This window comes from Gossypium arboreum, chromosome 9, assembly GCF_025698485.1.
Source record: "Gossypium arboreum isolate Shixiya-1 chromosome 9, ASM2569848v2, whole genome shotgun sequence".
In the NCBI taxonomy this organism is placed as follows: domain Eukaryota; kingdom Viridiplantae; phylum Streptophyta; class Magnoliopsida; order Malvales; family Malvaceae; genus Gossypium; species Gossypium arboreum.
Genome location: NC_069078.1, coordinates 66630555 through 66656610, shown reverse-complemented (window position 1 = coordinate 66656610; position 26056 = coordinate 66630555). Strand labels below are relative to the sequence as shown.

Below are 26056 nucleotides of genomic sequence, written 5' to 3'. Positions count from 1 at the left end.
AGTAAAGAGAGTCAAATAAACAGAGATTTTAAGTATTTGTTTTTAATTAATATTGAGAAATATCTAATCGAACTCGACTCAATCTTGAAGTCAAGCCTGGGAAATAACTAAACAAGTTCAACCGAATCAGCTCAAGCAATTTAAAAGCAAAAGTTGATTAAGCTAGTATTGAGCTTTGAGACTTGAGTTTCAAATCAAACTTGAGCTCTAATCTTAGCATATATAAAACGATCCCATCGCCCTAACTGGACCGTGCTTCGACTTCACATCTCCCAACATCTTCATTTAGAAGCCTATGGTCATGCCCAAGCTGGTAAGTCCATGGAATTCACCTACAAATTCCTCACTTTCAACTGTGGTATTGTATGAATTTAGAATGGGGGTGTTTCAAACAGTACAATTACAAAGTAACCAACAAAAATTATCAACGGCAACACATAATTAGAAATTTTGTATCCTTTCAATCATAGCTTCCCTTTACTGTATCTAATCTCCCAAAGCTCAACATCGTCTCCTCGGTCATATCCTCCCACATACTGTGGAATTTCTGCAACATCGATACATTTACCCATAAAACAAGGCAAGGAACCAAGCTCAAGGCCTTCACATTCTGCATCATTCAATGTAAAGATACATCAGGAAAAAAACCCAGGAGACAAGAAACTTATGGCGGCATGTACATTTTTTGCATTGTAATATACCTACCACTGTCGTCCTTCAAGTAACTTCTGAAATTTAAATAACCATTTGCTACAACATCAAGATCATCAAGACTGAAGTTGTAGCGTTTTTCCAGTGCCAAGTATAACACCTGAAAACCACAGGAATGTGCACGATGATTGTCCTATTGATATATGGGGAACCTCAAAGAACATTATCTAAGCAGATGAGAATGAGGACTAACACACATGTGAAGAAATGAGATAAGCATAGAATGTAATCCGCAATCACTACAACTTGGTAGAAATCTTATCATATATTAACGTGTATAGGCAACAGAATTCAGCCCATTGCCTAAAAATGCACAGGCAACTGAAATCCATCCAGATATAACATCTGATGTGGATAAATCTCAGCGGAACGAGAAAATTTTCATAAGTTCATGATCTCCCTTCGAATTTTCTTCCTTTGGTAACATGTTCAATCATCAGCTTTGCAAGAAAACTAACTACAGGGTTAATCCAAAAACTTAAATCATGTGACATATACAAAAACAGCAGATAATGACACTCTTCAGTAAAACCCGCTAGTGTATTATTACCTACACCATGTACTGGTATGCGACCATTTTAACAATGTTAACCAACCTTTTCAGACCCTTGTGACATTATTCTCTCTAAGATACCAAATAGCGCATCTGTAAGATCATCACTGTAAATGACATCAGCAGCTAAAAGCAGAGAAGCTTTCTGTACTTCTTCAAGTTCTGAGGAGCTCCATGAAAACCTGGTTTTAACCATTTAAAATTTAAAGGGCTGAGCTCTTATCTCCTCCATGGAATAAGTACATCAAAATTATAAATGGAAATAATATTAAATACTTCTATATCTTAAAACAAGTCCAGCAATGAAATCAAATGAATCACCTTTCTTGAGTTGCCAGGTCTGAGCTAACTTTAGGAGGCCAAGGGTGAGTCCAGTCAAGTTCACGCACATAAACTACTTTCTGATGATTAAGGACTCCAGAATTAAGTTGAACGTTCTTAAGACAGTTTTCGAGGATTTGGTCACCATGGTCTGTCAGCAATAATGCATAACCTAAGTAGCTGAAGCAATCAGGTGTAACAGGTAATTTAAGTAAGGGCTTGTTCTTTTGGCTTAAAAAGCACTTTTCGATGAAACAAGCTGCTTTTGGCTGAATTTTTTAGCTTTTGAAAAGTACTTTTGAAAGCTTTTCCTCCCCAAAAGCACTTTTGGTGCTTAATTACTTTTTCACCCCTCCAACAACATAGTACTTTCACTTTTTTTTTCTTTGTGCTTAATTAGTTTGTATATTCTAATTAAATTTTATAAATAATTAATATTTATTGTTTAAAAATAATTAAAATTTATATTTCATATATTAAAATATTAACAAGAAGTTAATAACAAATTATTTTTATATTCTTACTAAAATATAATAATATTAATTTGAACATTATTTAAATGCATATTTGTTACTTGATAATGCTATGTCAAAATGGAAATTTTTTTCTCAAAGGCACTTTTTGATAGAAACGCTAAACACTCAAATCTTAAACCAAACTTTTCAAAGTCAAAAGCATTTTTTAAAAGCATTGCTAAACTATCCCTAAGCCAAAGTGACAAAGCAGCGACAGATAAATCAGAGTGGGTCTCACCTGTTAAGAACACAGTCTTAGCAGCATGCGCAAGCAGCATGCCTGCAAGCCCTGGTAAAGACAGTGCAAAAAATTCCTGTCATACCAGATGTAATAATGTTTCAGATATGGCCTCGTTAGATTGTTCAAGCTAGATAACAAACATGACACAAAACACACAACAAAAAAATTTCCCAAAGAGAAGTTTAGGAAAAACATGGCCAGGGAATGGAATTAGAGTTTTCTCATTCAATAAAATTGAATTTACTAACAAACACAAAGCAACTGACCTGTACACTAATGCAATTATGAGACAGTTAACCAGCGAGCACATTTTGGTTAAGAATTTCTCAGTCAGACACATTAGTAAATCAAGAAACATAAGTCAATATTCTTCAAAAGCCTAATATTCAGCATTTTCAACAACTACATATGCATGTTATGACTCCCCACAAGCAACTGATTTGTACACTAATGCAATTAAGAGAGTTAACAGATTCCGGTTGAGAATTTCTCAGCCAGATACATTGGTAAATCCAGAAACATAAGTCAATCTTCTTCAAAAGCCTAATTAGTCACAATTTCAACAACTAAATAATTATGTTAAAAACTCCCCACAAGCAACAAACTTGTACACTAATGCAATTATGAGAAAGTTAACATAGCCAGCAAGCACATTCTACTTGGGAGTTTCTCACCTGGATAGATTCGTAAAATGAGAAACATAAGGAAAACTTCTTCAAAGACCTAATACTTGGCAATTTCAGCAACTAAATATATAAGTTATGACTCACCACAAGAAGGTTCAAAAACTTTCAAATTGCTAATCTGAATAAAATTATGGCAACTTTACCGCATTAAAATCTATATGTAATTTTAGTATTTAATTTATATTTCTTAATCTTTGAAAGGACTAAGGTAAATGATCACTTAATTTAATTTCACTCAAAGACCATTTAGGGAAAGCTCAACTTTGATAACTAGAATAGTAACTTGCGGACCACGACACTCTCCCCCACTAACTATGTCGATGCCCTCATCGACATGGAGCCACACCTTTAGAAACCTTGTTGCATTGAGTTGACGTTTCTGTTGCAAGTCCATCTTGGTCCCTCAAGGCCTAAGATTATGATCCATTCAACGCGCATCGGACATAGACTCAAATTTGGTCTCATCTCAATAGCTGGTGTAGTCTCATATATGCCCATTCCTCCACCGAATGCTCAGAGTCAATACCACAACACATAATCATAAAGTTACGACCTTGAGGAACCCTCACTGGTATGACCCTTTGTCGACTGAATATTACCATGTCTTTGATACCTAAAGATGCACCCCTCTAGATGTGGCACCAACTGCACTCTTATGGCATCCCACTGGATGCGTTCCTCTGGACATGGTTTATGCCAACCACTCCTTGTGGCACCAACACTCAAGTTCTCAACACAGGAAATTTAGACACATGGTCATCCCCAACTTAGGCCCTCTCAACCCCTCTGTGGTCACCCCACTAGGTGTGGCCATCTTGGCCAACCGTGACACATGAGGCACCACCGCTCTAGCTTGATCTCAATCTTAGACTTTGATGCTCATTCACGCAAACTCTGGCACGCCACTCGTTTCTTCATACAATCTCACAAGTTGCTTTAATAAATACGAACAAGACACCCTCACTTGTTCTCTTGTTCAAGCTCTCAGACTCAATAACCCTTCAATCAGCTCTAGCTCAAAACTTGGTGATGCTTGGACTAGCTCCACAAATTTCATGTAGTAGTAGCTCATCGTGAATAAGGGCACCCTAAGCCCTATCCTCAACACAAGGATCCATCAATCTGCTTATGGTCCTCCACCCAACTCAAACTCAATGGTCCTCCGACTTATCTCGACTCAAACTCATGGCTTGCATCTGCCTTGGTCGACTCAATAGGTCCGTTAACCTGCACAACACAAAATACAAAATTGGATTACCATGCCATAATCTCGAATGGTCCTCTGACCGCTTAATCTCGCTAGGCCTCCCAAGCCTATCTTGATTGCAATGGCCCACTGGACAACACAGATGGAGCTTGCAACCACTCCAACACTACCTAAGCGCACTCTTGCACTACTCAGGTGCCCTCAAACTCGATTTCCTCAAGAGGACACTTCGCTTGCTCTAACGTTTCTCAAGTGCACTCTAGCTTGTTGCCTCTAAGAGCATTCATTGGCTCCAGCACTAGTCAACCGCTCTCGAACTCAATTGCCTCAAAATGAGCATTCACTTGCTCCAAAGCTACTCAAGCACACTTGAATGCTACTCAGGTGTACTTTGGCACTACTCAAGCACACACTTGCTTATATCCCCACTAAGGCTCTCCTACACCAAAATAAAGGTGCACTTATTAGTCATCAAATTCATGTCCCTCAACACTTACACCATACAAGGCGTGCCCCATTTCACAATTGTTCTCTTATCTCAATAGGCAACTCAAGCCCATGCAAGCCAACACCATCCACTAGGTGAGGAAAGACTCTAGTGCCTTCAACTAGGCAGCTAAGAGCCTACTCAAGGCCTATTCTCAACTAGGTCAAAAAACCCACGATTTGTCTAAAGGTTTCCCCACAAGCCATCACAACGCATCTGTGTTAAGGCTACTTTCGAGCCAGTCATTTGCCACAAGGCTTCTCAAGCCAATTAAATTGCATCTCAAGGCTACTCAAGCCAACTCGATTGCATCAAGGCTTATCCAAGCCATTAAGGAAAACTTCTTCAAAGGCCTAATACTTGGCAATTTCAGCAACTACACACGTGTGGTATGACTCCCTAAAAGGTTCAGAAACTTCGAATTTCTAATCTGAATGAAATTATAGCAACTTTCCCATATTAAATGTATATTTAATTTTAGTATTTAATTTATGTCTTAATCTTTGAAAGGAATTAGGTACATGATTACTTAATTTAGGGAAAGCTCAACCTTGATGACCAGCATAGTAACTTGCAAAGATTCAACACATAAACACATGCTTAACAGATAGCACTGGTATTTACATTTTTTTAAGCACTAAGCACATAATATACCTGTTCCAGCACCAAGCTCTAAAGAGACAATGCCATGGAACTCCATTGAAGTGCATATCTTATGTAACACAAAATCTGACAAAATTAGTTCGGCCTTCCATACCTAAGAGGTGAAAACGGATTCAAAAATTACCAAATTTAAAGCCTTTGCTTGTAATACCTAATACCTATGCTAATGGCTTATAAAATGGAGTTATAAACAACATAAGAAAGGAAGGATCACCTGCAAACCAACACTAGGAATGGATGAAGTGATATTATGCTGAATTTTCATAGTGAAACAACGACGAGAAATCTCTGCAAATTAAACAGAGATAATTAAAAAATAAAGACAAAATAAAAGCTTCTTCGAGGTTATCGAAGTTACTTGGTTACTTACGGCGTCTTCTTGGTAAAATCAGGTCGCCATCTTCATCGAACCTAATTTCTTGGTCCGTACAAGATTCCTCTTCTTTGAACAATCCATTAAATCTGCTGGATTCAACTCCTATATAAATTCAAAAAAAATTAAAAAGCTCTAATTAACTAATTTGTTTTAAGTTTAAATTTAGAAGAAAATCAATACCAGAAGGCAGGCAAATGGTGAAGCGGGAAATGTGAGGACCGGAGATGCCAGGTGGACATCCCAGATGGACCTCGCTCATAACTTGTTCCCGTTCCTCCTCGTCATCCTTTGAATCTCCACCGTTCATTTTACTCAATATAAGCTGTTCTATTTCCCGACGTAGATGAATGTGGCGGCGCTGGTGGCAGTTGTGGAGTCGACGATATTATTCCGGTTGTCCGGTTTTATAATTTGGAAAAAAAGTAGTGAAGAACCATGTTGACTAAACGATGATTTCTGCGTTTTGGTTAACAAAAAAGGAAAGTAGAAACTCGCCAAGGGGTGGACTACCTGTTCGGCCGGGTAGGCCCAAGTTGCTAGCCCAGGTATTTTTTATTTGTCTATTTCCGAGTTTATATTTTTATTTAAATTAAATTTAATATTTATAACCAAATCATTTTAATTATTTTTCATGTATATATAAAATCAAATGTCAAAAGTACTAGAAACAATTACAATGTTTTTTTCTTCGTAGTATCCTTTTAAATCAATGGTTAAAATAAAATAAAAAAAATCAATTCATCGTTAATGATGTTATATAAAATTTTATTGAGAAATATGAGTTAATCTATTAATTAATTCAGCGGTTTCAACATTAAATATGAAAACTAATTTCCTAGACAAAAACAACATATTCTGTAACCGATTTAACAAGTTCCAAGTTATCAATACAATTTCCTATGTTTTTATATGACTTTATTGAACAACTATAATTTCTTCATTTCGACTTTTAACTCGTTGATTTAAAAAGATCTTAAAAGATTCTACTATAATAAGATCACACCTTAAATGTTTTCTGCTCTTGTTGTTGAATTTGATTATATATTATTTGATATCAAATGAGACATTAATATTATTGATAAAAACTAAAATTGTAAGAACTTTAATGTTTTAGATTCGAGTTTTACTATATAAACACTATATATATGTGCAAGTTAGTTAGTTTAATTAGTTTAATTTAAATTAATTTTGTAACGCCCCAATTTTCAGGAATCCTGTGAATGTTGGCATAGGTTTAATTATGTTAGTGGGCCTCTAGAAAGCCTAAGCTTAAGATAGAACCCGGCAATTTTAGTTAATTTTTGTTCCATAAGAAAAAGGGGGTGAAATTATGAAATAGGACCTATGTGAAAATGTTTGAAAATGCTATAGGCTAAATTGAAGTGGCCAAATAAATAGGAGTGCAAAATAGGAGGATTTGCATGACAAACCTCCCATTTTACATGAAGTGGCCAGCCATCATGTTGTTGTAGACAAAATGAACACTTGATATCCATAATTTATGGTACAAATTGATACAAATTGATAATAGGTTAGGTAAATGTTCAATGATAATAGGTTAGGTAAATGTTCCATGATAATGGGTTAAGTAAATGTTTCATGATAATGGGTTAGGTAAATGTTTCATGATAAGAATTTCATGTCTTTTGTATTAAAGAATTAAATGGATGAAATATGAAGTTTTATTAAAAGAAAAGGGTGAAAAGAACAAAGTTTTGTCCATCTTTGTTCATCATAGCTGAAAGTTAGAGAAGAGAAAGGAGAGGAGAAAGCTCTTGAGTATTTGGTCATTAGGAGGAGGAAAATTGAAGGTAAGTTCTTGGTACCTTGCTTCTATTTTGAGGTTCATGAGTTCTTCTTGATTCTACCTTAACTCTTGAAGTATATTTTGATTTTTAGTTGTGTTGTGAGCATTTAGTCATGAATTAAAATGAAGGAAATGGTTGTTGTTTCATGTTCTTTTGATGAAAAAAATGGAAGATAGGTGAAGTTGAGCCAAACAAATGAGCATGCATATGCCTTAGATGTTAAAAGGAAAAATCAGCTAACATGTTGTGCTTTAAAATGATGAAATGGAGATTATACTTAAGTAAAATCATAGATATGTGATGATTGATTGGTGATATACATGTTTAAATAACAAGCATGCAAGTTAAGTGTGAAAGAGTGATTTGGTAATAAATCTGCTTGGGACAGCAGCAGTAACGTGACTTTGGAAAATCACCATAAATTGTGGGAGATGAATTAGAAGCTGAATAAATTATGTAATTAAAGCTTAATGAGTCTAGTTTCAAATGGAAAAAACGAGAACATATTTTGAATTCTGTACAATAAGAAATATGATTCGTAATGAAGAGTGGTCAGATTAGTCAAACAGTGAAACATGGGAAACTTTAAGAAAAATATGGTATTGATTGGCCATACCAAAAATTCTGAAAATTTTATAGATAGAAGATATATGAGTCTATTTTCAGGGAAAATTAACGGTACTTGATTTGGAGTTTCGTAGCTCCAGTTATAAATAATTTAGTGACTGTTGCTCAGGAAGACAGCTTGCAGTGAAATTATGATTATGTGGTAAACATTGACAAAAATTTGTTAATGAGTTGCTTATTGATTTCTTATAAGCTTACTATGATTTGTAGGTGTGGTTGGCCGAATATTGTAAGGGGTTAATACGTAGTTTGTATTTGAATAGTTAGATTAACGTATTAGTAATCCAATTGTAGGCGGTTCGTGTGTGGATCTCGTCAACATATCGTCGCAAACAGGTGTGTAACTGACACCCTCTCATAGACTAGATTGGCAAAAGCCGAAAAGCCGAAATGCCGAAAAGTCAGTATTTTGGGAATTTGCGAGTGTGCGAATGCTCGTAAGATGGTTGGGTTTGTATATTTAGTAATCTAAAGTAATAAACTGCAGTACGCGCGATTTCGTACATTTTGATAATTTGGGCTTAATGGGTCAAAGATCGGGTTCATGGGTCAACGGGCCTAATTCAGTAAGTATTTGCGGTAAGTGTTCTGATAGGACGTAAATAGTTAGGATATGCATGAAAACCCTAAAAGTAGCTAAATTACTATAATACCCCTATGTATGGAAAATTACTGTTATACCCCTAGGTGCATTACCGTTATACCCCTAGGGTTAATTTTGACTGAAAAGCATGACGATTTGATTCTGTATGATGTATGCCATGATTATATATCTGTTGCATGGGGACATGGGTTATATTATGGAGGAAGCGTTACGGTGGCTATGCCACAAATATCGATCTGGTGGCTCGCCACATATATCTGATACGGTGGCTCGCCACGATTATCTCATATCTGGTGACTCATCACATTATTCGCTCAGCAGCCATGCTGCAAATTCGTGGTGTGTAGCGGTTGGGTGGGTCGAGTTGTCTCCTACACGTGTAAGGTTGGTACGGAGGTGTATACGGTTGGATATGGTTGGGTTTCGCATAAACATGTAATATCTATTCGTTACATTATGGGCCTATGGGCTTTATTTTGAATTCATTCAGGCTAAGGCCAACTTATTCTATTTCGTGGTTTAAGTGATATAGGCTATGGTTGGGTTAATTTACACTGAGTTTCCCAAACTCACCCCTTTTATTTTCATCCACGCAGAAATCCCCAACCATAGTGGGCTTGGAGCGTGAGGGAATTGGAGTGGCCACCGCTCGAAAGTTTGATTTTCTTCGGTGAACTGGACATCCTTTTAATTACGTTTGAGGTTTTGGGCTTTTAAATGTAATAAGGCCGCTTATTTATTTTGATGGTTTTTTTTATATGTATTACTAAGATAGGTAATACTTATTTTAACTGTTGAAATTGGATGGCTTTAGGACGCGTTTTCAAAAACAACAGTTGATTTCAAAATAACACGACAACAAGCAAAGCTTCCGCAATGAAAGTATTTTCCAAAATTAATCACTTTTCCTAAAAATGACTTAATCGAACCGGTTTCCTAGAAATATCCATGACGTTAAGGTGTGGCAATGGCGGTATGCATGTCTAGGATTGGATCTGAAGGGAGCTTGGTACTTAAGCAGTCAGATGGACTCACCACCTCTTTTCGGTTTCCTACCGGTGCATGACTTCCATTCACTTTAACCTATAATGAAATTAATCTTTTGAACATCAAGTACGATTTTCTGGACTTAGAATGGAAATTTTTTTTTTACGTTTTTGATGTGGCATGCCGGATCCGGCCATAACGTCTGGGCTGGGTTTGGGGAGCTACAAATTTATTCATTCCAATACTTCTAATTGTTATTTCTAATTAAATTTTAGAAAAAAATCCTTAGTGGCAAGTTAGGGGACTTAAGAGTTCTTATACCATAACAAGTACCCTAATTATTATAATCAAGTTTAGGGTGTCATTTTCTGTAAAAAAAAAAAAAAGTTTAGGGTATCATTTTATTAAAAAAAAAAGGAGATCCTTCAACAAGTTCTTGAATTAGTGGAAATTTATTATCTTGTAAAAAATGAAAGCTGGGTTGAAATCCCAGCAACCATATACCTTATCTCTATTTATCAAAATGTGAAAATTGTTGTTACTCTTTGTATTTTAATAAAATATGGGATTTAGTTTATGTACTTTAAAAATTAAAATTTTAGTTATTATATTTCTTATTTGAAAATTTTAGTCTAATTATTAAAATTATAAGTCTTTCTCATTAAAATTTGTCAATTTAGAATTTTGATTAGGATTTCCTCATATGATGGTGTAAATGATTGATAGAAAATGAACATATTAAGATGAAAATTTTAATAGAAACTATCAACGGCTATAATGATTGCATTAAGATTTTTAAATTAAAAAATAAGAGCATTGAATATTCTACTTTTAAAGTATAAGTACTAAATCTTAAAATTTATCAAATTATAGAGATTAACAACAAATTTTAACCTTATAAAAAAAGTTTAATATATCCTCTCATTTGCAAGTTAACTGTTAGAAGTAAGCCATCATTGTATTTGAATTTAAGCCAAATAAATAATTAGTGAATTAACATTAAATCAAACCTGAAAGTTCTCATTCCATTATTAGATTGGATGATCAATTGCGTAAATAAAAATATTTAATTTCTAAAACACAACTATCAAATTCAAGTTTTTAGCTCTCCTTATGCTAATTGGGTTAAATTCTCGTTGTGCCTTAAATTGTCTATTTTTACTAATTTGGTATTTGCAAAAAATATTTTATTACTGTGGTATCTGAAGTTGTCAATCTTCATTAGTCAATAATGGCGTAACTTACTAGAAAAGTATCATGTGGCACATATGTTTATTATATAAAATAACTTTAAAAAACTTAATAAAAAAATTAATCTCTTCGCAGAGATGCAAGTTGAATTATCAAATCATCATAATCTGGTAACTTAGGATGCACATGCTTACTTAATATACCTAGTTGAAACGAGGGGACTTGATTGTGCCTTCTTCCCATTGTATTTGTTGGAATTATTGGAGTTCCACATGGAGGAGACCTTGAGCCTTCATTGGTCTCATAAGCTAATGGTTTTGTGTTACCAAAATGCATATTTTTTTCATGTTCCTTTTCACAATTTTCTTTAGTTGGACTCATACTTACAACCCCACCAAATGATTCCTTTCCTTTCATCCTAGTTAATCTTGGTTTACTTTTATTAGTTGAGTTAGTGTTATTACCAATTGGTCTTGTAGGCTTCTTGATGTTGTCTTTAGTATCATTCTCATCAGCACAAAATTTTTTGGTGTTTTGGAAGGTATCATGCTTGGTATCAAGCAACTTGTATCCATCGTCAACTTTATCGATTAAGGACTTATTGGTATCAAACAACTTGTATCCTTCGTCAACTTTATCGTTTAAGGACTTATGTTGGGCATCATTCTGCAACAAAAAATCGACATAGAAATTGTAAGAATATACAATTATTTAATATGATGAAATACTTTTCATTTGGTTAAGATGAAGGATGAAAATGAATCGAGAAGTTGCAAATATTATGATTTGAATTTCTAACTTATTAGATGTCATTTTTTTAATAATTCCTTTACATTTACATTTAAACTTGTTAGACTTATATTTGATTCATGTATATATATATTTTCTGTTGGAAACTTTTGAGGATATGTCACTATTATGTGCACTAAATTATACATTATAAGTACATCACATATAATATCTTTTAACTAAAAAAATCTATTGTAAACAATAAACAATAGATAATAATTTTTATAGCATTAAAATCTTTAAAAATCGTTATCAACTCATGTTTCATAATGTTATACCTCTACCTCGATTAAAACACGTGGCAACACGAGAATCAACCGAAGAGAGCCGCAAATAATGTCCCCTGCCTTATATTGTTCGAATGGTTGTTTAATGACCAACCACCCATGTGCTTCGTACCATCCACGAGAGGGACCATTCATCCTTAATCACCCAATTGGCCCTCCATTAGGCCATCCACTATTAACGAGTGCGTTTTCCTCAAGAGGTGACCACTCGGGAACCATGATCTACCAATAAATACTTCCACAACACAACATAGAAGGGGCTTTCTCTCTTTTCCTCCCATCCAATCTTAAGATGCCAAGCCATCATCCTCTCTTCTCCATTCTCTTACTTTTTTGGCTTTCAACCCGGGCGAGTGTGAATTGGCCTTTCTTGGAATCACCCTCCTCTCCTCTTTCTCCACTTCCGTTGATACTATGTATCAATGCATAACATGCAATATTTTACAAGGTTCTAGAGAGAAAGGCTTACATGCTCCATTAGAGGTGGCTTAAATAGTTTTTGTTCCAAAGCTTTAGGGTCCCATTCAATAGAAAACTCTTGTGCTATGTCGTACATCAATAGAAGTTTCATCTCCTTTGTAGGAGGCTCTGCCTTTAGCTTAACCACAAACTATATAATAAGAAAATTATCTAAGTTAGTACTTAAAAATATATAATTTTCTCAAGAATAATGAGTATTGTTGTTTGAATTGGATTAGTTGAACTAAATTAAAAAATGATTGAATTTGAATCAAATTTTTTAATGGTTTATTCAATTAAATTGAATAAACTAGTTGGACTGATGAATCAATTACCTAACTAATTTGGCTACCGATCCAATTTTAAAATCACAACATTTTACATAACTTGAAGCAATTATTTTTATTAATTACCTCTTGATTTAAATAGGGTTCTAAGGAATTTCCATATTTCTTGGTAAATAAAGCTCTTAGTTCACGTAGTTCTGGCAAATCAGCAAATCTAGCTGCAGCATATATCAAAGATGGTATTGCTTCTTTGCATTCCTCAGGACATTCTCTGTATAATAGTAAATGTATATTACACACCAGATTAGTATTACTATTTCGAAAATTGATCTCGAAAAAAGTTTTCATTCTAAAAGGAAATAGTTTTAAAAAAAAGGGTGAATGATTTATTTAGCCCTTCAACTTAGTAAAATTGATTATTTTAACTCTTCAAATTTTTTAGGTCTTTTTTAGTCCTTCAAATTCATATTTGTCATTTTAACTTAAAATGAAAAAATTAATCTATTAGTAAATATTTGATGTGGCGCCAAGTATGAGTAATAATAAAATGACGTGGCATTCCATGTGTGTAAAAAAAATTGTGTTTAATTTCATGTAGGAGAAAAAGGGGATTAGTGTAAGCAAACCTGAAATCTGAAAACCTAACAAAACTAAACAAAAAAAAATTTCCCCAAATCAAGTATAACAATCAGATCAAAAAACCCTCACCTTGAATTGAATCGAGGAATAATTTGGTATTTGTAGTTTAAGAATAGAAAATTGACTCCATAAATTTGAATCTCCAGCACACTACCACTATTTATCTTCTACTTTTATGCGAAAATAATAAAATATATTTTTATGCGAAAGGAATAGGAATTTTTGGGTAAAAACAAACCTTTTCTATATCCTATACTTTTTGAAATGGTGGGTATTTTGTATTTCTTTTATCAAAGCACTTGAAAAAAGGTATTAATTTTGGGTTTTTTAAAGAACAAAAAAAGTTGATTTTGTAAATAGAAATGAAGTAGCACAAATTCCAGTGTCTAAAATAAAAATTACCTCTTCTTTTGCATGATTGAAACATGCTTTGAGATGCACTCAGTAAATTGCATTATGAAATTGTAACATTCTGTTCTGTTTTGCTCAATCAGAAGACCTTCGGCCTGTTTTAAATTCCGCACCCAAAAATAATTATTGCTAATATATAAATATTTTTATAATATTTTAAAAATTCAACCATTAAATTTATATGATATAGTACTTATCATGCATATATATATATATATATGGTTTAGCTATTTTCAAATTTTAAAATATATAAATTAATAATAATTTAAATTTTCATAATTTAAAAATTAAAACATGAAACCAATATATAATAAAACAGTTTTCTATCAAAGAGTTCAAGTTTTTATTTTCTTTAAATCTTTTAAAACTTATAAAATTCAAGCATTTAAAAATTAAATTTTAATTCAATTGATTGTATTAATTGCATATCACATGAAAGATAAAATATATACATTTCACATATTATTGGTACGAACAAATTATTGCAATGCATATATCACAAGTCAATTCCAACAACTCAAACCCAATGGCATAAATTATAGGTGGTGAAACATTAATGGTGAGTTTTGATGAATAGTGCGATTATTTGAAGTTAGTGTAAAAATAACGGTGATAGTAAGATTAAATATTATAACGATACTGTAGCGTATGACAAAAAATAAATTAAATACACTGTACTATCTCACCGTCCATTCAAACCTACCCTTAATTGAAGAATATAAAGTGGTGTGGCAAGAATATTAGAACATAATAGTAGCAACTAGTTCCATAACGTGTTTCCTTTGGTCTTCAGCAACAATTTCGTATATTCTATCACTAGCAAACGAGTTAAAATAATTCTTTTTTTTTTCCACAATTAGATTAAAAATTTTGAAAAAGAATAAAATAATTTTATTTCAAAATTTGATAAAACACAAACACGATGAACTTACTTTTAACTTTTATTTTCATCTTCATATAACAAGTATATAAAGTGGAATGCTTCGTCAAGGTGCATAAGAAAGCAATTTACATAAACACTCATCAAAGAATTTTATATTTACATTTGATGAAATTTAAACTTAAACTCTATTACATATAAATATTATTATTAAGTGAGTTATCACTTGAGTTGTTTATAAGACAAATAGTATATTTATCTAACAATATTTTATATGCATAATGTACGTGGTTTATTTTTTAAACACCTCGACAAGAGACTCCTATTCTTTAAACACGTTATCTCCCCTAAAAAATAATTTTTATTTTGTATTTTCAAAATATTCACCCAAAAAGATGAAAAGGAAAAATAAGTATTTCCTAAAAAGCAAAAGAGGAAGTAAAAAACTTATTAGAATTTAATGAAACTCAGTTAAAGCAAACAATGGAAGGATTTTCCATCACATATATACTTAAAGGCAAACAAAAAATGGAAATTAATAACAATTATCAAACTCAAGTTTTAGGGTTTGAAAGCGAAAAAAAAAAAGGTTTATGCATTAATTAATTATTAAAAGAAAAGCCAAAAAATATTTTTAAAAAATAAATAATTACCCTACAATAAGCATCGTAAAGAAGGCCATTATTGAGAAGCATAGCAATATCGTTCTTCATGTACTTCTCCATTGAATTTCTCTTCTTCTTTATAGTCTCGACTCTAAGCTTATTCTTCTTCATTTTCGATTTGCTATTCCAAAATTCAAAATTTAAAAACAAAATATCAAAACATCATAATTTAATTCAGAAATTGAAAAAAAAATAGTAAGAAAAAAACATTTATTTGTTTCGTATCTAACCATTTTGCAGAGAATTTTGGCTTCAAACAATAGTCAAACATCTTGAAAAACAAAAATCGAAAAAAATGTACATGTGCCTGTGTGTGTGTTTTTTTTTGAAGAACGAAAATTTTACGTTGCTATATAGGAAGATTTGTGGTCAAAGTTTATTTTCTAGTTACTCTTAGAAATTACGTGTTGGTATGTTAAAAAGTATTTAATTTTTTCTTTTATTTTAGGAATAAGAGAAAAGGTTAAAAGAGAATAATGAAAGAGCTAAAATAATTTGTCTATCAATAGTAAAGAAAATACTAAAATAGAAATAATTTAAGAGGTTTCAAAAAATGAGAAAGTAAAAAATAATTAGTTTAAGCATCTTTAAATAGTGGAAAAAAAGAAATTAAACCAATATATGTAGTTAAAAACTAAAATAATATAGAATTTATGTTTGGGGTTTAAAATAATATATGAAAATTAAAATTTTTAAATAAAAACAATTACCTCTTTTTAACTACTGTTCTCTTAAAATTGGGTTAATATGCCTTTTGGTACCTATATTTAGTTTCAATGTTCAATTGGATATTTAAACTAAATAACATCATACTGATCCAATAAATATTTGACATGTATGTTTTAATAAAAAATATAGATACTTAATTGGGACAAAATAAAAATCAAGTATAAAATTGAATATTAAATTCAAATGTAGGTACTCGTATGAGAAAAAGAAAAGCTCAAGTATCCATTAGAAAAAACTTAGGTACCAAACTGAATATTGAAGCCAAATATAGGTACCTAATTGTATATTAATCCAAAAATACTGTTAATAATTAAAAAGATGAAAATTGGCAATATTTTAAAAAATAATTTGCATAAAAGAAAAGTGGAAAAAAAAAAGAGCGGCGGAGGCTGCTTTTCTTTATTCAGTATTTGGTAATTTCAGGCAGCAATTAGTCACGCGCAAGGCGCGTGCAAATTTACTTTCTCTATTTATTCGGGCATCTTAGTTGATTCCCAAATGCTCAATAATTGTGTCTTTAGGGTTAGGGCTCTTTATTTTCTCTGTTCATCAGGTTCTTTTTATCTCTTCGAATTTTCATTACAGACCCTGATCCTAAACTCTGAATTATGTCTTCCAAGCAAGGTAAACTAAATCTTATTCGAAGATCTGGATTTTTCCCCAATTTTGATTCTTCAAATTTATGAACAAAATTTTTTTTTCCCTTTTTTGTGATTTCTGTAATTTTCGAAGGTTTTGATTTGTGTATTTTTGGGTTTTTTTTAAGGTGGCAAAGCAAAGCCTTTGAAGCAACCCAAAGCTGAGAAGAAAGAATACGACGAGGTATTTTGATTATATATATTATTAAAGAAACTTAATTTGTTTCAAGATCTGATATGCTGCTAAATGTTAAATCGCGACACCGTTAATTCTATTTCTGTTTTTTTTTTTTGGTTTAATTATTTCAAAATTTTAAAATCGGGAGAATTTTGATAGAGAATCGAAAGATAATCATGTTATCCTTATGGAATTTGTTCTTTTTATTATTGTGAATTGTAATCTGCTCAATTTCAGGATTCAATTGTTTTCTTTTTTTGTGATATTAGGGTAAATTATTCTCTTTTTTTTCAGTTCTGTTTTTTTTTTCCAGATTAAATTGTGCGCTCATGGTCTAATTTTGTTGTTGAAGATCTTGTATCTTCCCTTAATGATCTTGTTGATTTAATCATTGTTTCGAAGGCATTTTCTAATACCGGTTTATTTTTTTTATTATGCCAGCATGATTTGGCTAACATTCAGAAAAAGAAAGAAGAAGAGAAGGTCAGATATAGGGTTTTTTATTCATTTGCTGTTTGTTTATTCCTTTATCTTCTCTTTCACGAATCGCCAATCTGAATTTTTCTTTTTGATGTGTAGGCCCTTAGAGAGCTGAGAGCAAAGGCATCACAAAAGGGATCATTTGGTGGTTCTGGTCTTAAGAAGAGTGGCAAGAAATGAGTTTCTTAAAAACCCGAGCTAAACCGAACTTATCGAGTCCTGTCTTGGGATTAAAACATCTATTATGCTGATGTCTCTTGTTTCTATTGTGATAGTTGGGATGATTTGATGCTCTAGTTTCATTCTGAATTTGCTATAAAAAACATTGTGTGTAATTTCGTGACGTATAACTTAATAAATTCAAGTTCTACGTTTGTGTTTTTTGTCTATACATTTGTAAATCTCCTATTGTTGTGGTTCGCTATTGTTTTCCTTGCTTCTTATGAATTCTTGTAAGATATGCATCTCATCTTTGAATGATTGGTTCTGATTTATGCGGTGAATCATGTATGAGTAGTTAGTTAGACTGTCGGTGTTCTCGTCTAGCGAATTTTAACACCTAATGAATGAGCATGTAAGGCTTTAAATGTGCCTTTAGCTTATGCGTGCTTATCAGCGCCTGACCCTGAGACGTGGATCAAGGGTTAGGGTTTAGAAATCTTTTTGGTTATCGTAAGGATAAAAACCAAAACGTTGTAGTCCATCGCTTACCGATGTATGACCAAGGATGTTAAAATTCATGGTACATTGGTTTAAGATGAATCGAGATCAATTTTCTTGCCTACATAGATAGAGGCTAACTATGTGCTATTGTCACGGGTCTCTAGTATGGTTCATGGACCTGAATCGTATTATGTTGGAAACTTGTGCTTTCCTTTTGTCGTCTATCTATTTTCTGGTCTTAACCCATTTGCATCTTCAATTCAATTTTTAGTTGGAATATAACCCTCTAATTACATGGATAAACATGAAAAAAATTGATAGTGGTCCCTTTTAAATTTGATATTGAGTAAATTGGTCTTTTTCAAATGAAGTGGAATGATATAGCTAGTGTTAACTTTAGAAGTGAGCAACTTCAGTGTTTATCAATTTATTTTACTTTAGATTGCCAAAATAATAAATTTAATTTGCTAAAATTAAATATTCTTATTGGTATGTTATAAGGTTTTGAGAGTGCTAAATTTATTATTATATTAATTAGAAGTGAGAAAATTGGTAGAAAAAATGAATACTTATCAATTTCAAAGTTGATAGAGATTAAATTGAACGGTTTAAAATTGTTTTGTATTTTTGAAAGGATACAAGTTGCTAAATATTGATATTGGAAGAGACTGAAATTGTCTTTTATAAAAAATAAAAATGACCATGAAGAGCACAACCATTTTTGATACTCAAAACAAGAATCCAAATTCCAAGAGAAAAATATTTAAATTGGTTAACCATCGTTCATCCATGTTATGTAAAGAGCAGGATTAGGAAGACTACAAATAAAACAGAGCCTACACGGTTTTTATTACAGAACAAGACCAAAGAACAATCAACCTTTCTACCAGCTTATGTTACAAAAAACCAGTCCCTAGTTTATTACTAATTGTCAAAACGTTCACCGTTAATTGATGATAGAATGGCGGAATCTACGGTAGGTTTTCTTTTTGGTGCTCCGATCAAAATTAGCTGGCTTCCAATCCGACGGACTCAACTAACATTCACAACTAGTCGATTTCTGAGGCCAACCACCGTCGACGACATCAATATTTTCAGGAAGGTATCTTCGATTCATCGATAAAATAAGAACCGAACGAAACAAATTAGCAAAACAACAATGTTGTTTATCCAATCTAATCTGTAGACTCAAAACAAGATTTAAGGCATTCTTGTATTCATGTATTTTGGTGTTCATGTGAACTACGTCTTGGTATCCAAGAACAGGGGCGAAGAAAGGGAGTAGGCAGGGCTCTGGGCCCCCTAGATTGTTGCTTTAGACCCCCAAAAAAATTTAAAAGAATTAAGTTAATATATGATATAATTATAATTTAGCTTCCAAAAATGTTAGAATTTCTATTTAAAATCAAGGATAAAATTATATTTTAACTTTTATAAAAATATATATAACTCAATCTCAATCCCCTTGAAAATAATTTTGACTTTGCCCCTGGCCGAGAGCATATATATGTTTGAGAATAACACATGATACTTACATTTCTTCTTCAGGTTCATTCTTGAGAACATTTTTGGCTATACATTCAAATGCGGCATCAACATTGAATCCTTCTTTTGCTGATGTCTCGAAGTGCGGTATGTTTCCCTTTGAAACAGACCATGCCATTGCCGTCTTTTCAGAAATCTTAACCACAGGGAAAAGTTGTCATTTAAGGCATTGAGTAAGTTAACTTAGCTCAATTAGTTAATCCTGCCACTAAATTTAAATTTCAAATTTCAACATATACAATCCTTTTTCTATACTTAAGTTGAGAATACTTTTGTACCAAATAAAGGCAGTAAGGAAACTAAATCTGAAACTTAGCTTAATTAGTTGTGGAGTAATACTTTATCTAAGGTTTTAATCTCAACATTTAAAACCTTTTTCCTATTCCGGGTTTGAGGCCTTGGTTTTATCAAAAAAGACATAAAGAACGTTGTGTTTGGGACTTCGGTAGCAAGTTTGAGACATTGAATAGATTTGAAATTTGAATCTTAAAAATCTCTAACTCTTTTTCGTTCTCATATTGGTATTTCTTATATACCAAATAAAACCACTTAAGTCAGTTAAATTAAGCAATTGATCTTTAGAGTGATATTTAGCAAGTTTGAGGTAGCTGACTTTTAGAGTCGAAAATTAATAAGTTCGAGATTGAAATCTTTTTTGATAGATTTCATAAACTAAAACAAGACAGTAAGAAAATTAAAACCTGAAGTTCAACTCAGATAATTCATTTACTCTCATTTTAATTTTTCTTTTATATGGAAAATAATTACTATAGAAAGCTAGGTAAAAGAGTGTAAAACAATCAAACATCTTACCACTCGACTATTACCACCATCAAGATCAACCTTATTTCCCAACACGACAAAAGGAAAGTTTTCAGGATCAGATGGAGTGGCCTAAAAAAATAAAACGCACTAATGTCTCATTATTACAAATAAAAAGAAATTGAAAAAATCATAAAAAGAAAAAATTAAAAATTTGGGACCTGAATCAAGAATTCTTCTCGCCAGTTGTTAAGATCATCAAAGGATTTGGCGACATTGACATCGTACACTAATACACAGCAATCAGCTCCTCGATAGAATGCTACCCCTAAACTTTGAAATCTTTCTTGCCCAGCAGTATCCCATATCTAACCACACACACGCACACAAATATTTTAGACCCTATTATTTTTTTAGTAATGCAATTTAATCCTTTCAATAATGCAATTCAATATTATCAACCACGGGCAAGTCTCTGCAATTTATGCCCCCCACCAATAATATTAAATTCTTTATAGATGTGGGTGTGGGAGGCGTGAGTTCAAATCTCTGTAATATTTTTATTATTTTTAAAAAGAATAAAAAGACAAAAATACTTTAGTAATAATATAACTTATTTAACCTTAAAAGTTAATTCAATTAAGTAAAATATTAAAAAAATGATTTATTTAAAACCAAATTTAAATTTAATATATAACAAATTTTAGAGAAAATAAATAAATAAAATATGGAATAACTAAAAAAATGTAAAAGATAGGGAGTAAAAGAATAATTTATGTAAGTGGTTGAAACAGATGATACCTGCAATGTGAACAATCTATCTTCAAATTGGATCTCTTTTGTCAAAAAATCCGCTCCTATTGTGGCTTTGTATTGATTATTGAATTTACGATTAACATACCTAATTGCTATCATATTAAAACATCATAACTGGAAATTGAATATCCCAAATTCAGATTTTAAGTTTCAGAGCTTACTGATTCATTAGAGATGTTTTTCCAACCCTAGAAATTAAAAGCCGAAAAGGAATTCAAATAATTATAATTTAAAATGGAAATACAACTAAATTAAGGTTTAAAACAAATCGATTATAAACTTACCCACTGTCACCAAGAATTATCACCTTTAGAAGCATACGCCGACGAGAAGCCATGGAATCGGATTTCGAAACTTTACTGTTGCTTTTTTGTTTTTGTAGATAATTGTGAGATTTTATTTTTTAAAATAAATAGTTCAATGGTTAATTAATTTTCTTTTAACTTAATTTACTTTCTTTTCCCCTCTTTTTAGTTAAAGTGGTTAGATCATTTTAAAAATATAATTTTCTTATTTAAAAATAATAAAGTTGTAATCTTAAAATAAATTAATAACGATATGCACGTTAAATTTTAGAAGGATACTTGAGTTGCAAAATTAGACCCTTTAAGTAATCATTGTCGTAATATAACATAGGTAGATACGAGTAAGATATTTAGTTAACTCTGAAGGAGGATGGGATTAGAGGCTCAATATGTTTCTTAGCTCATGGCCACCTATGGAAGCTGCGGGAGACGATATTTCTGGTTGCGGATTGGGCGAAGGAGGACCTGGCAGCTTGTAGTTTGGATAGTTGAGAACATGTTGAAGAGGAGGAACAAACGAATGATTGACCTGAAGACACTTCATACGTGTACATCGTTGCTAGAAGCCTCTCATGGGAAAAACATTGCTATCCAGACGAATTGTAATGAGACCTCGAACAAATCGGGATACAGGCTGGTGGCCTATAGCACAAGGGTGGGTGAAACTTAACGTCGATGGTGCGGTCAGAACTAATAGACTTGCCAGAGTTGGTAGTGGGGTCTTGAGGGACAGTGTTGGTGGCTAGATTAAGGGGTATAACTGATGTGTTAGGCGTTGCTAGGTACAACAATAAGGGCTTGGGATTGTGGTTTTTGAAAGGTTGAGATTAATAGTGATAGCTTAGCTATAGTACAACTGGCTAATGCTTCGAGAAATTGAAGACCACTTGCGTTTGTTCCAAGCTAATGCCACTGACAAACTCCAATTTTCTTTTCTCATGCTTTGCTTTGTTTTTCAACTATAAATCGAAAGAAAAAATATGCTTAATCATGTTTAAAATCACGTTGCCTTAATTGTTACAACAACAACGGTACCAACTGAGTTAAAACTCAATTAACATACTTTACTTTATTAATTGGCTTTACATGTACATTCATTAGAGTTAACTTCATTGAAAATATCAATGAATCAGATTGAACTGAAACATGAAATTTATTCAAGTTTGAATCGAACTAAATCCAATCTAATTTAAATTATTTGAAGACTTTTCCATAATTTAATTTAAATGAATCAATTTAGTACATTGAGCGATAGTTTAACCTATTGGAGTTGAAGGTTTTTTTTATGTTAAAATAATAAATAAAAATTTTATATTATAATTTATTAGTCGAACATTTATTTTTCTATAAAATTTTGAATTCAAATTATAATTCTACAATACCATAATCTTAACCTAAAACATTTTATATATATAATAAAAATGCCCAAAGAAGGTTGAACAACTTATGAAAACATTAAATCATAAGCCCAACAATTGGATAAAATGGTGATTTTTTTTGGCCCCTTGTAAAAATTAGTAATTCAATTTAATCCTTTATAAGCATAAATTTGTTAATTATAACCCTAATAATGTATAATTTTTTATCTCGACTTGACCGTCGCCCAGCCCAAGTGGATGGGAAAGTGTAGAACATAGGGAGACGTGGCAAGCTGGTAATGGAGAGAATAAAAAGGAGGCAGTTGGCCGTTTCCTACTAAGCAACCTGCGGCATTTGTTCCGGTTCTCCTGTTTTTTGTAACACACACACACAAAAAAGAAAACTCAAAACGAAAAATCATTGTCTCTCCATTCTTCCCACTTTGTGTTTTTTTTTTTTTGTTCCTAAAATATTATGCAGAAAGTCAGATAAACCATTAGAAATTTAAGTTTATGATTTGTTTTCTTTCTTTAATGTCTAAAAATTGATCTCAACAGCATTCATTATATCCAAAATTACAATAATCACGAAATGATTTTAATCATTTTCTCAAGAAATAAAGAATACAGCTAACTTGTGTATATAAAATATGAAAATATAAGAAGTGGTGGGGGGTTTTGGATTTAAACAAGAGAAAAGGCTTCATCTTTTGGTTGTTTTTGGATATTTAATGGATTTCTGGCAAGAGTTACTTGCTAGTAATTGGGGAAGAGAATTCGTGGCTGGAGGATTCGGTGGCATTGCCGGCACAATCGCCGGCCACCCACTCGACACCCTTAGAATCCGACAACAAAGCTCCAATACGGGTTCAGCTTTTAGCATCCTACGGCAGGTTGTCATCAAGGAAGGACCTGCTGCCCTCTATAAAGGCATGGGTGCACCATTGGCATCGGTCACTTTTCAGGTTTCTTCTCCAATCCATTCAATCAATTTTGTTGTTTCTTGGATCATAAGTTATGTTGTAGAGAGATTAAAATCATAATTAAACCTATAAATATACAGTCAACCCTCTTTATAATAGTTTTATTTATCTATTAAGATTTTGCTCTTTGTAAAGAGGTGGTTGTTATATATCTATAACATCTAGTTATAGAAGATTATTGTTGTAAACCTATTATAGAATTCACATAATTAATTTCTGTCAAATAAAAAATAGAATTTATGGTAAAAAATAGAAATCAAATCAACAAAATTAAAAGATGTATAGCAAGTGTGGGCATTATTATTTTTGTGCATATTTTATTTTGCATTCTTTCACGTGATTAATTATGAAGTTCATAATTCTAACAAGTTTAATTAATCAAGATGAGTTATGAAGTTAAATTAATTAATTTATCATGATTTATTAAATTCTAGTAATCAATTTATAAGTTCATGATGTTCTAAATTTATAATAGAATATTTAATTAGAAAATTTAATAGTTTATTGAATTGATGTATTCAATTTCACCTTTAAGATTATTTTCATTTAATAAAGTATAATTAGTATATTTTTTCATGTGAAATCTAAACATTTTATTGAAATAATATTTTAATTAAGATACTTTTTATTTTGTAAATTATAGTTAATAGACTTGTTTATATGAAAGTGCTATAATTTTACATAAATATTAGATAATATGCTGTTATAGAGAATTAATTTAATAAATATTGTATTTTATAACTATAGTTGTTATAAGTGAAAAATATTATAGAATGTTAAAATAAAACATAAAAAACCCGTTTGACTAAAAACTTGATTGTCATGACAAAATATTGTTATAGAAAATAATAGAGATTATCGACTTTCTTGAAATCTCCCTTAATTTTTTTTTTGGACAAAGAGATCTCATTGATGATATTTGCACATGACAGAACGCTTTGGTTTTCCAAATATATGCTATACTTTCACGAGCATTTGACTCATCCATTTTTGCTAATACTGACTCCGTACCATCCTACAAAGGCGTAGCCATGGCAGGAGTTGGAACCGGGGCCATACAAAGCTTGATTGTCTCACCAGTTGAACTCATTAAAATTCGACTCCAATTATCGAAAAAAACTTCCCCGACCGGACCCATCCACGTCGCTAAAACCATACTCAAAACCGAAGGCATACGAGGACTATTTCGGGGTTTGAATATCACCATACTCAGAGATGCCCCCGCCCACGGCATCTACTTTTGGACCTACGAATACATGCGAGAACAACTCCATCCCGGGTGTCGAAAAACCGGCGACGAGAGCCTAAAAACGATGTGGATATCAGGTGGTTTAGCAGGTGTTAGTAGCTGGATTGGTTGCTATCCTTTGGATGTTGTGAAGACCCGATTGCAGGCTCAGTCGTGGACATCATCGAGAAAAGGGTATGACGGCGTCATCGATTGTGTGGAGAAAAGTGTGAAACAAGAAGGGCACGGGGTTCTTTGGAGAGGGTTAAGAACAACTTTGGCTAGAGCTTTTGTTGTGAATGGTGCTATCTTTGCTGCTTATGAGACTGCAATGAGGTGTTTGATTAATCAACAAAGGAAACAACATTCAGATAGGTCATCATAATCTAAAATAATACCGAAATTATATATGAATTTTGATTTGATGTGCAATTTGATACGTGAATTTTGATTTGATGTAATTATATACATTAAACTTTGATTGTGATTCAAATATGTACATGAAAATTTAATTTTGATTCAATCATAGACTTTAAAAAATAAATACATCAAATTATTTTATATTAGTAAATATAATTATTTGCATATGTAATATACATACATAAAATGATGCTATATTAATAATTTGTAACAATTAAATCATTACACAAATAAAATTATACAAAACCAAAATTCATATATAAAATTATATATAAGATTAAAGTTAATGACCCTTCAAAATTATGTGACCTTTGATTAATTTGTCATGAATTATGTAACTCATTTGTAAATATTTAGATAAATTTTGAAAAAAGTAAATAGAATGAGTGAAAATTTTGGATTTTTAAAGTACATTTCAAGGGTTTGTTGAAGCTATGCAATCTCAAATCAAATTTATAACAGTTTTAAGTACAAATTTCTTAAAAATATTAGGAAACCTACAACACCCGTGTGTGCCAAAGACGATGATCATCATCACCAATTAATTGGATTACTCG

General features: G+C 32.1%; 4 protein-coding genes and 1 long non-coding RNA gene across 7 annotated transcripts; 2 read left to right on the top strand and 3 right to left on the bottom strand.

The window, feature by feature from the left end:
• Positions 1-26: 26 nt before the first annotated feature.
• On the bottom strand, positions 27-6322 carry LOC108454450 (uncharacterized). 3 transcript variants are annotated; one of them, XM_017752915.2, is made up of 9 exons: positions 5941-6322; positions 5755-5862; positions 5599-5672; positions 5376-5478; positions 2339-2389; positions 1586-1736; positions 1308-1446; positions 702-811; positions 27-610 (listed from the first exon to the last, which is right to left on the bottom strand). In XM_017752915.2, the coding sequence occupies exons 1-9, from the start codon at positions 6065-6067 to the stop codon at positions 604-606; spliced, it is 870 nt and encodes a 289-aa protein (XP_017608404.1). In that variant the 5' UTR covers positions 6068-6322; the 3' UTR covers positions 27-603. The 3 variants fall into 3 exon arrangements, with proteins under 3 accessions (XP_017608404.1, XP_017608402.1, XP_017608403.1); XM_017752913.2 differs by having other exon boundaries at positions 706-811; positions 5941-6320; XM_017752914.2 differs by lacking the exon at positions 5376-5478 and having other exon boundaries at positions 706-811; positions 2339-2414; positions 5941-6320.
• Positions 6323-12105: 5783 nt separating this feature from the next.
• On the bottom strand, positions 12106-15707 carry LOC108455418 (uncharacterized). Its single transcript, XM_017753976.2, has 5 exons — positions 15625-15707; positions 15383-15515; positions 13841-13944; positions 12926-13070; positions 12106-12663 (listed from the first exon to the last, which is right to left on the bottom strand). The coding sequence occupies exons 1-5, from the start codon at positions 15663-15665 to the stop codon at positions 12505-12507; spliced, it is 582 nt and encodes a 193-aa protein (XP_017609465.2). The 5' UTR covers positions 15666-15707; the 3' UTR covers positions 12106-12504.
• Positions 15708-16513: 806 nt separating this feature from the next.
• LOC108454216 (uncharacterized) lies at positions 16514-19763 on the top strand. Its single transcript, XR_001866686.2, has 5 exons — positions 16514-16747; positions 16890-16945; positions 17381-17422; positions 17519-19184; positions 19631-19763. It is a non-coding gene; the product is annotated as an uncharacterized LOC108454216 (long non-coding RNA).
• On the bottom strand, positions 18801-22335 carry LOC108454214 (ras-related protein Rab7-like). Its single transcript, XM_017752598.2, has 7 exons — positions 21490-22335; positions 21367-21393; positions 21191-21290; positions 20611-20757; positions 20441-20521; positions 19618-19763; positions 18801-19188 (listed from the first exon to the last, which is right to left on the bottom strand). Exons 1-7 carry the CDS (start codon positions 21540-21542, stop codon positions 19119-19121), a joined length of 624 nt encoding a protein of 207 aa, XP_017608087.1. The 5' UTR covers positions 21543-22335; the 3' UTR covers positions 18801-19118.
• Positions 22336-23599: 1264 nt separating this feature from the next.
• LOC108455420 (mitochondrial arginine transporter BAC2) lies at positions 23600-25464 on the top strand. Its single transcript, XM_017753977.1, has 2 exons — positions 23600-23833; positions 24784-25464. The coding sequence occupies exons 1-2, from the start codon at positions 23600-23602 to the stop codon at positions 25462-25464; spliced, it is 915 nt and encodes a 304-aa protein (XP_017609466.1).
• The last annotated feature ends 592 nt before the right edge of the window (positions 25465-26056 follow it).